The sequence below is a fragment of the Fusarium sambucinum genome, chromosome I, assembly GCF_050947815.1.
Source record: "Fusarium sambucinum isolate potato_lamoka chromosome I, whole genome shotgun sequence".
In the NCBI taxonomy this organism is placed as follows: domain Eukaryota; kingdom Fungi; phylum Ascomycota; class Sordariomycetes; order Hypocreales; family Nectriaceae; genus Fusarium; species Fusarium sambucinum.
Genome location: NC_139294.1, coordinates 7303355 through 7315962, shown reverse-complemented (window position 1 = coordinate 7315962; position 12608 = coordinate 7303355). Strand labels below are relative to the sequence as shown.

Here is a 12608-nt window from a genome sequence, read left to right as displayed (position 1 = left end):
TAAGGCCTATCACCTTGAAACATGGATTAGGGGGTACTTGATCCCCCACTAGTGTTGAGTCATGATTTGACGCTAGACTGATACAGGGAGTGCTCATTATGAATCATGTACCGTCAGTAACGGCGTTTCCGAGATATAGAGCAAAAAACAAAATAATAACTGGAGAGGATAAATTAAATGGTATAAATAGCTTAGAAAAGACTCAAGTTTATTGTAAACAACAAAGTTGTTAACTGATTAACCACACCACGCAAGTCAAAATGGGTTTCATGAAAGCCAATTGTGACCATGTCGACCTCTCAGCTCCTTTCACACCTCTTCCCAAATATGGCCATCTCTCCAAAAAGACATTCGAGTACGAACGAGCAGAGCCTGAGATCAGAAAAGCACGTTCAGCTGTAAACTGTCTCCCTGACTTTGCAACTGTTCGTGTAGTGGCTGGTGATCCAGACGCCGTAATGCCTCCTGGCGGGCCTGATAGATACAAAGACGTCACCACCGAGTTGATCGATATATCTACCCGCGATGGCACAAATATCGAGCTCAAAGTGTACAAGTCACAGAAAGTGAACAGGAATGCAGTTCTCATGTATCGCATGCATGGCGGAGGCTGGTGTCTCGGACGACACGAGGTTGATGGCATTGAGAATGTTTATGCAGCGATGAACCCTGATATTGTTGTCGTAAGCGTCGATTATCGGAAGTGAGTTTCGCTTGGATCTATGGGGGAATATCCTGCTGACGTGACCAGAGCACCTGAACATCCTTTCCCGACACCATACAACGACTGTTATGATGGACTTATCTGGGTATGATCAGCCGAAATCTCGGACTTGGAGGACTTGACGCTCACAATTTCTAGTGCAAAAGCAATCCGGATAAACTAGGTATTGACCCCGAAAGGATCATTCTCAGCGGTGGTTCGGCTGGTGGGCAGCTTGTAAGTAACACTGAGACCCCGACTTCCAGAGTCACTAATTGTTTTTAGGCCGCCTCCCTCACATTGAACTCCCTGATAGATGGCATCACTGGCGTCATTGCTCAAGTTCTACACTTTCCAGCATCATGCCACCCAAAGTTCTTCCCTAGAGATAGGTACGAGTATGGCAGCTATATCCAGAACCATGACGATGCCATACTCAGTGCATTGGGTATGGACACCTTTTACGATGCTTATACTCCCGAAGTAAAGCCTGATTACAGACACTCGCCTCTTCTTGCTGATTCATTCAAGGACCTTCCACCTACCCGTAAGTTTCGTTGTAGGAAAATTTGAGCCAGTTGCTAACAGGTTGCAGTTATTCAGTGTGCCGGCGTTGACCCTCTGCGGGACGATTCTTTCGCACTAGCTGAAGCAATGAAGAACGACGGAGTCCAGGTAGAGATTCACTGTTATGCTGGCCTTCCGCATTGGTTTCATGTTGTCTTACCTAGTGCAACAGAAACCTCCCAGTTACTTCAAAGGTATACTGACTTCTTGGAAAAACATATAAGAAGATGAAGGGATTCCAACTAAGAAAATCAGGGAGTTGGTGGAGCGCAATACCAATACGTTTTACAATCTTAGCATGAACTATATCAGATCCATCATCATTAATTTCTGTTGTATTCCCGCCACCGATATAAAAGTGATTAGATAAAACTGTCCTACTCCAATTGTGTCTCATGTCGTCGCTGATCAGAGCTAATCCAATAAACACCTTTCCTTGCTTGGATCAAAGGGTCATTCGAAGACTTGATTCCCTCAATACCCCCCTTCTCTGGGTTCGGGTGAAACGAAATCTGCTGTTGCTGAGCAACATTGTCATCCGAGACCTTGTTAATCTCCAATCTACCGACAGTGACGAACTCGTTACTCTGATACGGCTTGGTAGCATCGTCCAGGACATCATCAGGACCCGCAATGTGTGCTTGAATATTGATAATAATTGGTTTGCTTGGAAATCGCTCCCGGAGATCATCCTCCAAGTAGTCGTTTCCAAGCTGTGCCAACTTTTGCTTATCCTCGGGAGTATTGCTGGGATATAAATGCTCTCCGTCAGCAGGATCAAGACGGTACCTGACATTGGTCTCTTTGCCATCCTTGTTGGTGAGCACGTGAGTATTGGGCTCATAGTATGTGATAGTGCCGTAAGTATGGGGGTTTGGCTTTTCAGACTGGACGAAATTCAATGCTGACTTGTGATCTGGGTTTCCAAGGAAAGACAAAAAGGCAGTATGAGCTTGATCATATTCTTTTTTCTCTTTCGAGGAGTCGCCACCTCCGGCCTGGGCCTTCTTGAGCATAGCATCAGTATACCCGTCCATTCCAAAAAGCTTGAGGAAAGTCAGGAAGTCCTCCCCATTGCGGGTTGCAAATCCATTGAATGAATGGGCGATCAGATCAGTGTGTGTGGTGTCGTCGACCAGGAAGCGGATGGCTACACCTTTGGGAGTAGCACCATCGGCTACATCAGCGACATGAGGCAGGCCGCCACCGACTGAAAAGCGCGCAATAACTTTGGTAGACGCATTGTTGAAGTGTGCGGCCGTAGAAAGGTTCTTAGCTTCCTCAGTTGGCGTGAAGGTTCCTTCAACGAGAAGACCTTTGGCATGGGCTATCGTATGTAGTGGTAAGCTTTAGGTTTGAAACATAAGTCCTGGACAACTAACTTGTTCGATAGCCAGGGTGCTTCCCAAAGATTCCCTGCATCGCAGTAACCAAGTGTTGAGGCAGTTCATCTTTTGATGGCTCCGGCTTGTGGCAAACAGCATTCAAGCAAGCTTTAGACTTTTGATCAGCTGCATCGTTGGCAAGGCCGACGGTGATAGTAGTTTGAGGAACAACTTGAATAGACATTGTGGATACCTTATGGAGAGGAACTGGTGACTTGTGAATAGGCAGAGCTCAATGTCTTCAATGCGCGGGACCGAAGGGTATTTCAGTTCAAGGCTGAAGGTGGTGGGAAGGCTGGTGGTTAAACTAATTGGATATGTAACCATGGTAAGGCCCAAGAACAATCTACAAACTGTTAAAATTGGAAGGGGTAGTATGCTTAAGCGGCGGCCGCCAAGTTGATCGACTTCTTTAGAGACTCATACTGCCATTTGGTTTGGCTAATCCAGAATGAGATACGACCTGCGGCTGAGCATAGTCTCCATCAAGATTTGTGATATGTATAACTATCACACGGAAAATGCCCATAGGTGGTTCAGCTGGCCACAAACACACGTCAGACTAGGCTTCCACAAGTGGAAACATTATGGTAAAGAACGGTCTAGAATAGCTGATCCTTGCCCTGAGGCTTAAGACAACACAACAATGTCTTAGCTTTGGTTGCGTCAGTGCAACGTCGGTACATAGAGTAAACGTATGTAGTAACACCTATTAATGTACTTTCTTGGTAATTTCAGCTCATGGTGGTTGGTTCAATAGTTTGAGCGGCTGTGAGATATAATAAGCGAGATATTACACCAGTCTTGCTCACTCCGGATTCGTAGTCGAGCCCCAATTCATAATCCCCATCGACTGTAGTACAATAGAGCTGCTTACTCGAGATAGTTTCCTTCGATTGACCTATATAAACCAGATATTTATGAAGAGATGAAGCTTGTTGGTCCAGGGATTGAAAGCCTGTCTCCATAACGTTGCAGAAACACTGGAGTATTAGACAGGGGTCTAGCAAAACGGAACTGTGATGGCGGCGTCGACAGGGATTGATGGTGAGGCTGAGAAAAAAGATTATATTCTTATCATGTTTGATTGGATCAAACGATTGTCCTTTCACAGTGGAAAGGCAGACTCGAAGGCATAAGTCAGATCAATGTCGGCTTACCCGAACTTTATGACCGAGATGTCGAACCGAGGTTATTGCAGGAGACGTTAATCCATTTCTAGTATCTATTCACGTCGATTTAAATCTATGGTTACTATTGGGCCGATTACATACATATGCAAGGGAACGTTAGATCCTTCCATCATTGAATCGAGACACTCATGAACTTCTCGTCCCTGAAAGTGGCACTTACATAGTAGCAACATATGTCCAAATATGGTGATATGTTTCACACTAAAACTTCTATCCCAATAATACTAACCGAGCTAGCTAGGCAGCTAGCCACAAGGCAGAAACTAAACTGAAGTTGGACCTTCCAAGTCTTTAGCGCCATAACTAATGCGGGTCAACGAGTGTGATGACCAAAGGAATAACCCGGATTTGCTTACCTTCTCTTTCCATCAGCGACCTGAGTACAAGTCTTAGTACGTCTCACATCAGCAGATAGAAATTTCTGCTTAACTTGCATGAACTGTTGCTTCAATCACCGGCTACTATCTCGGCCAAGTCCGCCATTGTGGAGAACATTATTGCGCAACGCCTTGTCTAAGCCTCAGCTCTTCGACCGAGCATTCTACTGGCTAAGAAGGCTCTACCACTTCTATAATATTCCACGCAAGTCTATTCTTGTGAGATGTCACTAGGTCACATGCGGTTGATGGAATAACCTGTGCCTGATTGGCTGATTCGAAAGATGCCTGGACAGTTTATGGCGAGCTGAAATGCATGTTTCAATAGTTGCAATGCAATCTTGTTGATAGGGAGAGGGGCTTAAGCGGTTTTCGCTTTGGTTCTTCTTGGTTTGGTAACAGTGTATCTTCTATCTCCCACTTTCTTAGCTGACACCGGGATGGCTACGTCTTTCCCTGTCGACATGAAGGCCATTGCCAAGGACTGTCTCTCCTCTACCACAATGGAATCCAGGTTGCCTCTAAACCATCTAAGGCTCAAGACATTTCTCAGCATCTTTAGTATATAGAGGCTGCCACCAGCATAGCAACTCTCAGATATCTATTCTCATTCTTATCTCATCCATTCAGTTCCCTTCTTCCTCATCATATACAATTGATATCGAGTGAGCTCTTACACCATGTCTGCAGTTGCTGGCCACGTTGTCCCGCCCAGATCTACGCTGGACTAGATCCTGAGCTCTGGACTCGAGCACAACATCGAACATGATCCTCTTCAAGTCTGGGACAAAGGAGTATTTCTCAATGAACTTCTGAAGCAAGGCATTGCACTCAGTACTAATGAATATGGAACTCTCGACGGAGACCTTGTTGCGGACGAAGGTCTCAAGAAGGGAACTTATAAGGGTACCAGATTGGCCCTGACTGAGATATACAGTATTTTGGAAGACGCGTATGCAGACATCGTATCTTACAGTTTACATAAACATGCTAACCACTTCATAGTGCTGTCTCCCACTTTGATAAGCGCGGCTTCGAGCCCATCTTTCCTGTAAAAAGAGAGCTTGATCTCAAGAAGCGTATCTATCAGTGGAGCGACGGGAGTGATGGCTATCCCCCTCACTTGAAGGTTGATGGTAATGATGAGTCGAACCTTCCCCCAGATGAGCGGCAAAGCAAACCGGGCTCCGCTAGGTCAGAGGGAGTCGGTCAAATCTTTGATATGCAGGAAACAGCCTTTGTAGCCAAGATTGCCCAGGCGGTTTCGTTTATCATCCCTAAAGATATTGATCACGAGAACACCCCTTATAAGGGACCTACTCTTGTCGACGTTGAGAAGTACAACAAGGCTCAGCTCCCCAAATCTGGTTCTGCAAACAATGGCAGCACTCCTAACATGGATGACCTGAATAAGGCTGCCGACATTATGAAAGGACGAAACATTGGCGAATACGATGATTGGTATTCAGACGCCCGATTTGCCCAGCAGCACTTCAGTGGTGTCAACCCTAGCACCATCGAGACTGCTCCTACGGACAAGATCAAGGCTTATATCGATGAAGCACAGAAGCAAGGTCTTGATAAAGTCAAGGCAATTCTCGAGGATGGAAAGGATATCCTTATCCAAGACTATTCCTACTTCCGAGAAGCTACGGGCGTTTCCAACGAACAAATCCTCCAGAACACAGTGTACGAACTCAAAGGCACTACGCCAACTGGAAAGACTACTAGCCGATACGCTGCCGCCTCGGTGGTTATCCTCCAGCTTCATGAGGATGGCCGTCTTCACCCATTGGCTATCACACTCGATTACAAAGGCTCACTGGACAAGTCAATTACCATCTTCAACCGAAGACTCTCTCCAGATGGCGTGGCTGATATCGCTGAGAAGGACGACTGGCCTTGGAGATACGCCAAGACTGTTGCACAGACAGCTGACTGGGCGAGACACGAGATTGCTACCCATCTTGTCGACACGCACATGATCGAAGAGGCCATCATCGTCGCAACTAACCGAACAATCCCTGAAGGTGAACTCTTGTACGAAATTCTTAGCCCACATTGGTTCAGGACCCTTTCTTTGAACGCTGCCGCACGCAAACTCCTGGTCCCAGGTGTCATTGCGAGAATCGCTGGCTTCGGACCCTCGAGTCCTTCTGCCGACTTTACGGGCAACAATGCTTTCAAGCTGGTCGACTGGTCATACAAAAACTTCAACTTCCAGGAGAAGTACATCCCCAACGATCTTAAGAAGCGTGGCTTCGACATCAAGGAAGACAAGAGTGGCAAGTACAAGAACTACCCCTACGCCAACGACATGTACCTACTTTGGGGTATCATCCGCAACTTTGTCAAGACCGTCATTGAGTCTCAGTACACGTCAGATCACTCTGTGCAGAAGGACCATTACATTGGCGACTGGTGCAAGGAGATTCAGACCAATGGCCAGATTCCTTCTTTCCCAACCATCACCACCGTCGAAGAGCTGATCGATGCAGTCACCATGTGCATCCACACAGCTTCGCCACAACACACTGCGGTCAACTATCTTCAGGACTACTACTACAGCTTCGTGCCTGCCAAACCGCCTGCTCTCTGCACACCCTTGCCCAAGGATCTCCAGGCCCTACAGAGCTATACGGAGAAAGACCTCACTGCAGCTCTACCCATCGGTACCGATGACATGAAGTGGAAAGACTGGCTTCTGGCTGCCCAGCTGCCCGAGCTCCTCAGCTTCAAGGTGCAGCAAGACTACAACCTGATCACCTACGCCAAGTCGTTATACAATGTCAACAAGAACCGCACTATAACCGAAAACACAAAGTTCAACTGCAAGGCTATTAAGAAGGCTGCTGCTGACTTTTACAGTCATCTCAAGAGTGCTGGAGTGGAGTTTGAGAAATACTCAAAGGCTCAGACTGAAGGCACTGTTGAATATCCTGTTCTGCAGCCCGAGACTACTGCTATCTCGATCTTGATTTAAATATTCAACGATTATTATTCAAAAGTTCAGGTCTCTATCTTAGATAGTAATTCATTAGATTTAAATCTGCTCTGTCAAATAACAGCTGGCCCATCCGCAAACGCATCTAAAAAGCTCATGTCCATCCCTTCCAACGTCCATGTATCTGGAACTGAACCCCCTGGCATAATTTGCGGAAGTTCTGTATCTATGGTTAGATCCCCTCTAGAACTCTCAGCTTCTGACGACGACAATGGATCAGCAATGCCAACGCCCGGATAGGAACCTGCTATCGCAACATTCGCTCTTCCGCCTCCTCTATCATCAACCGGTATATTACCCCAAGGCAGTTCCATCACAGTCGGCAAAGGTTCCTTTCCTTCTGGATCGCGACGCAAGATCTTTATCAGCGGGTAGTTAGGAAGATGGATCTCTAGCTCGGTTCCATCGTTGTTGGCTTTGACATTATGGCCTAAGCTCCCATCTTTCATGGCATCTTCCGCGAACGATACACTGTACCGCACACCAGCAGTGACGTTGTCCTCCATGGCGAGAAGGTAGTGAAGAAGTGTCGCTAGCCTTTTTGAAATATCGTCATCAGGACTTTGCATATTGTTTTCTGCTATAGAAAGCACCTGTTCCAGCAGACCTCGGTCACTCAATCGCTGTTGGACAATGAAATGGTATCCATTATCTTCGATTCTTTTATGACGATGATCGCAAAGGATATGGCCAAGCGTCAACGCCGTAGATGCCATGAAAGCGATGAGGTCGGTTCCACGACAATGCGTCTTTGTTTGAGGCATCGATCGGACCGAGACAAATCGCGTCAAGATCTCTCGACTTGCTGTTATTGCAGTGAGTTTGTGGTAACCGCAATTCTCTTTACCACCTTCTATCAATAAGTATGGCATATGTAATTGCAGTAAAAGATGATACTGCATAAAATGATCGTTGAATCTCGAGGTTTCGCGGATTCTGTCAGGTAATTCCAAGTGAGACGCAAGAGTAGGCATGACCCACCATTGCGCCGGCATTGAAGTGCAAGCATCTCGAAGAATTTTATCAACCTCTTTAGTGATGGTCTGGTCATATATCTCTGATGGTTTGCGGTTCAAGAGCTTTCCACAGGCAATCGAACAAAGACTTTGCAATTTCCGGTTCGATGGATATGATTCGAGTTCTCCCACATGAGGAATTGGCTCATCAGGTGAACTTTGAGGAAGACCAAGCATCAGACATAGATATCTGTCAAAATTGATGAGACGGAACCATAAATCATTGACATCAACGGCAACATCCCGGAATGAAAATGGAACTACTCCTTTGCTGAGACCCATCATTTGAGCGATCATGACCGCCCGGCGAGCCGCAAGCCAAGAACGACGGAGATCTCCTTTATAGTTCGCATACAGGCCTTGGAGCATTATGCACTCTATGCCTTCGAGGGAGGAGACAAGATCATCGTTACACGTGACCTTGTCATGCGCGACTTTGACCAATCGAGCCATTATCGTCTCGTAGTTTAGGCTGAGCTTGTCAAGATATCTTTCTGATGCTATCGGCACTCCTTGGAGATACGTGGCTAGGACAAGCATCTTTCGCGCCACGAGGACAGGATGTGATCCGCGTGGTGGTAATCGAAGAAGGTTGGTAGGAGACGGAAGACCGGAATTTCGATCCTTCGGCGGTGCACAAGTGAGTGCGCGAATGATTTGTGAGGGCTCAACTGGAAGGCTTAGGATGACTTTCATATCGTCTGGGTTGGGCCAGACAGCAACAAGCTCATTGTATAGATCACCAAATTCACCCTCTGATGGAAGTGACGGTGATCCTTCTAGCTCTAGTGCAGTACTTGAAACGATATTCTAGACAATTTCAGTATTAAATTCATGGTTCGGACATTTTTTGACTGACTGTAGGTAAGTCTTTGCTGCCAGGATTGATATTCGCGTGAGTTATGGTAGGTGAATTGGAGTAATGTCCGTCATCGTGACTTCGTCTTCTTGACCCCAAGCTCTCAGGAGATACAAGCCTCTCATGTGAATGTGTCTCAGTCTGTGAAGCCTTGAGCAAATGCTGAACCAAGGCTTCGACTTCTCCAAGACGATCAACGACATGCTTGTTACTCCCAAGCGGAGGCGGGGCTTCTTGCACATCCTGGCTAACGCAATCTGTTCCACGTTTCTTGCAAGAGTCACAAACACCAAGATGATCAGAGTAGATACACTTTGCTTTCCGCCGCTTGCACTCCCAGCATGACTGGGTCCCCTTGCGGAGTTTCCGCCGTTTCGGGGCTGGTGCGGATTCGATTTCCGAAGGCCGGGAAGTGGTTGGAAAATGATGCTCGTCCAATGGAATGTGGTCACCCATTTTTGATAGTGTAATTTGGCAGAGAGTAGGTAGTGAAGGGCCTCTGTTTGAGAGGGAATAAAGTCATAATTGCTGACAGTGGAAGGATTCCCCCTACTCGTCCGCCGATTTCCCGGACATAAGTAATTTGTCATCCCCTCACCCTGCCAGATTAGGCATAGTGTGCCTCACGCCATGGGACCCTGGACTAAACACTGACGAAATTAGTAGATCAACTCATTCCACTTAGAGCAGACTTCTTAGACTGCTTCTTTTTGTACTCTCTGACCCAGAAGATCAACTTTTTGCAGTGTTGATAAAACCGGAGGATAAAAATAACACTGCGGTAACGAATGTCGGACATAGCTACCTCAGGGATACTAGCAAACTATCATCGGCGGACAAAGGTCTGGCACTATAAAATGGCGGAGAAGACAATCGCTAAGGATTAGCATTTACATTGGTATATAAGAGTGTCTGATCGAATGATTCACCAGTTATTTAGCAACATACCAAATTCTAACATTGTTTCAACAAAACCCCTTGCAAGTACACCTTAAGCTCAACATGGTCAAGATTGCAATTGCTGGAGGAGCAGGAAGTATGTTTAAGTCTTGTTTTTCATACCATGTTACTTACATGAATCACAGACGTAGGACGAGAAGTCCTCGATGCCCTCCTCGCCAGAAACAGACATGAAGTCATACTTCTCTCACGAAAGGTAAGAAACCAGGTCCAAGACAAGATAACCGATTCTCACAAGTACAGGACGCCCCCGAAACACCCATCGCACCAGGAGTCAAGTGGTTCAAGACGGACTATCAGAATGTCGACCAACTAGCAAAGCTCTTGGAGGGTGTCCACACTGTCCTTTCCTTCATGTCCATCTCTCCGGGTGAGACTGGAGCCGGAGCACAGAAACCTTTGATTGATGCTTCAATCCGTGCTGGAGTGAAGCGTTTCGCACCCAGTGAATGGGCAGCGTGAGTCTCCAGTCCTCCAGGAACGTACGGATGCTAACCTAGAATAGCTCTAAACTCGATCATTTACCCTGGTATGACTTCAAGAGAGAAACTCGAGAGTACCTAGCCGAGATCAACAAGGACAAGAAGGTGAACATTCTACATTCCACACTACTTTTAGTGACTAATCAAAGACCCTTAGGTTATCGAGTATACACTTTTTCATTACGGACTCTTTACCAATTACATGACTTACCCGTACAAGTCATCCAAACACATCAGCATGTTTGAAATACCCGTCAACTTCAATAACTGCCGTGCTCTCCTTGTTGATGATGGTGAAGCTGTCATCTCACTTATCACAGCACAAGATGCGGCCAAAGTCACAGCTCTGGCTGTGGAGTACGAGGAAGAATGGCCTATTATCAGTGGTATCAAGGGCGCAGATATCACACTAAATGACTTGGTGGTACTGGGAGAGACAATTAGAGGTATTGTATTCGGTGAATTATTCCCACGTTGTACTGACGTCTCTCAGGCAAGCCATTTACCGTCGAAAAGCTCAAGAGTAAAGACCTTCTCGCTGGTGAAGTCAAGGCCCCATGGCTCCCTTTACCTGAGCATCCATCAATCCCTGTTGCTGTCCGCAAAGAGTTGGCAGCCAATATGGTGAAGGGCATACTGCTTGGGTTCCAAGATGGCGCGTTCCAGGTTTCTGATGAGTGGAATAAGCTGTTGCCTAACTTTAAGTTTACTCAGCCCAATGAGTTTCTTACCAAAGCTTGGGCTGGGATCGACGTGGGCGAGAAGAGTGTGTGGACTGATTATTGATTGGTTTGAGGGAGTTGGATGATATGAGAAAACGGACCAATATGCGTGCCATTTAATTATGGAGTGTGTGGTCAAATAGTACTGAATCAACGATATAAAAGCATCCAGATCCTCGACTGTTTGGGACTCCTAATCTCGTCTAGTCTTTACGTTTCTAGGGTAAATAAGCGGCTACCCCGTATGGCGCAGCAATAAAACTCGCAATGATTTCAAAACTCAGTGAAAATGCCAGTGTCGTGTCGATCATCGCTGTATCACCCCTTGTTCCAGTAAAGATCGGCGGTGCCTTGGAGCAGGGCTGATGTGCTGCTAGACTGAATATGGTAACGATAAAGCGATGGCCCAATTTTCCCCTTTATTAGGTTGCACAGCCCGCTCAGCTGTGTCACTGTCACAACCAATTAGCGGCTGACGAGTTGAATTATGACGCTAAATGTCTTCTGGAACAATGTTAGATGGGCGATATCCGAGAGCTCAGCCTCGGGCTTGAAACTGATAAGGTGACCATCATCACGTCATGTGAAGTTGTCAAGGCTGATCGTGTTCCAACATTATTTTGTATATATAAATGGTCATTTCCAACCCAAGGATACTCCATCATCATCATCATCATCATCACCATCAAGATTCAACAGTCAGATCAACACATACAAGAACCCTTACTCAACACACTGATTAAACCCAAACATTGACAACGGTCAATTCTCAAATACAATCTTCCTAAACATAAAACCAAATCAATATCAACACTACACATATACAAACAACAAAAATGTGTATACCATTATTCAGAAAAAAGAAGCAACCAATGGTCTACGACTATTATCCTCAACCTGCAATGGGTTACGCAAACAAATACGATAAACACGGCGGGTACTCAAAAGAGTATAAAAAGTCAAAGAAGTACAAGAAACAACGCAAATACGACCACATAGGATCTGCTGCTGGTGAAGCGGCAGGTTTCTTCACTAATGCATGGGGCGGTAGTGGTGGTGACGGCGGAGGAGGAGGAGGAAGTGGTGGTTGTGATGGAGGCGGTGGCGGTGGCGGCGGCGGCGGAGCTTGCTAAGCGCGATATACTTGACTTCCATGAGTATAGAATGAGTAGATGGATGTGTAAGATTAGAGTGTACTGATACAGTTGTTGATAGACAGATGGAGGTTGCTGTTTGAGCGTTTTCTTGTCCGATGGATTTTAGACTTATTTTTAGATACCATTTGAAATATTATTCTTATCACCTCTACCCATAAGCGGAAATGAATAACTCGCAAAGAC

General features: G+C 46.2%; 6 protein-coding genes across 6 annotated transcripts; 4 read left to right on the top strand and 2 right to left on the bottom strand.

The window, feature by feature from the left end:
- Positions 1 to 260: 260 nt before the first annotated feature.
- Positions 261 to 1501, top strand: FSST1_005094 (Alpha/Beta hydrolase protein; the record flags this gene model as incomplete). The annotated part of the gene is made up of 5 exons (XM_083231335.1): positions 261 to 703; positions 752 to 809; positions 863 to 940; positions 989 to 1250; positions 1299 to 1501. 5 exons carry the CDS (start codon positions 261 to 263, stop codon positions 1499 to 1501), a joined length of 1044 nt encoding a protein of 347 aa, XP_083088524.1.
- Positions 1502 to 1647: 146 nt separating this feature from the next.
- Positions 1648 to 2839, bottom strand: FSST1_005093 (catalase-like domain-containing protein; the record flags this gene model as incomplete). Its single annotated transcript, XM_083231334.1, has 2 exons — positions 1648 to 2597; positions 2653 to 2839. 2 exons carry the CDS (start codon positions 2837 to 2839, stop codon positions 1648 to 1650), a joined length of 1137 nt encoding a protein of 378 aa, XP_083088523.1.
- Positions 2840 to 4905: 2066 nt separating this feature from the next.
- Positions 4906 to 7208, top strand: FSST1_005092 (lipoxygenase; the record flags this gene model as incomplete). Its single annotated transcript, XM_083231333.1, has 3 exons — positions 4906 to 4929; positions 4978 to 5177; positions 5231 to 7208. 3 exons carry the CDS (start codon positions 4906 to 4908, stop codon positions 7206 to 7208), a joined length of 2202 nt encoding a protein of 733 aa, XP_083088522.1.
- A 74-nt stretch (positions 7209 to 7282) lies between these two features.
- On the bottom strand, positions 7283 to 9560 carry FSST1_005091 (uncharacterized protein; the record flags this gene model as incomplete). The annotated part of the gene is made up of 2 exons (XM_083231332.1): positions 7283 to 9055; positions 9105 to 9560. 2 exons carry the CDS (start codon positions 9558 to 9560, stop codon positions 7283 to 7285), a joined length of 2229 nt encoding a protein of 742 aa, XP_083088521.1.
- A 546-nt stretch (positions 9561 to 10106) lies between these two features.
- On the top strand, positions 10107 to 11332 carry FSST1_005090 (uncharacterized protein; the record flags this gene model as incomplete). Its single annotated transcript, XM_083231330.1, has 6 exons — positions 10107 to 10140; positions 10190 to 10260; positions 10308 to 10522; positions 10570 to 10651; positions 10704 to 10992; positions 11040 to 11332. The coding sequence occupies 6 exons, from the start codon at positions 10107 to 10109 to the stop codon at positions 11330 to 11332; spliced, it is 984 nt and encodes a 327-aa protein (XP_083088520.1).
- Positions 11333 to 12104: 772 nt separating this feature from the next.
- Positions 12105 to 12401, top strand: FSST1_005089 (uncharacterized protein; the record flags this gene model as incomplete). The annotated part of the gene is made up of 1 exon (XM_083231329.1): positions 12105 to 12401. One exon carries the CDS (start codon positions 12105 to 12107, stop codon positions 12399 to 12401), a length of 297 nt encoding a protein of 98 aa, XP_083088519.1.
- Positions 12402 to 12608: the final 207 nt, after the last annotated feature.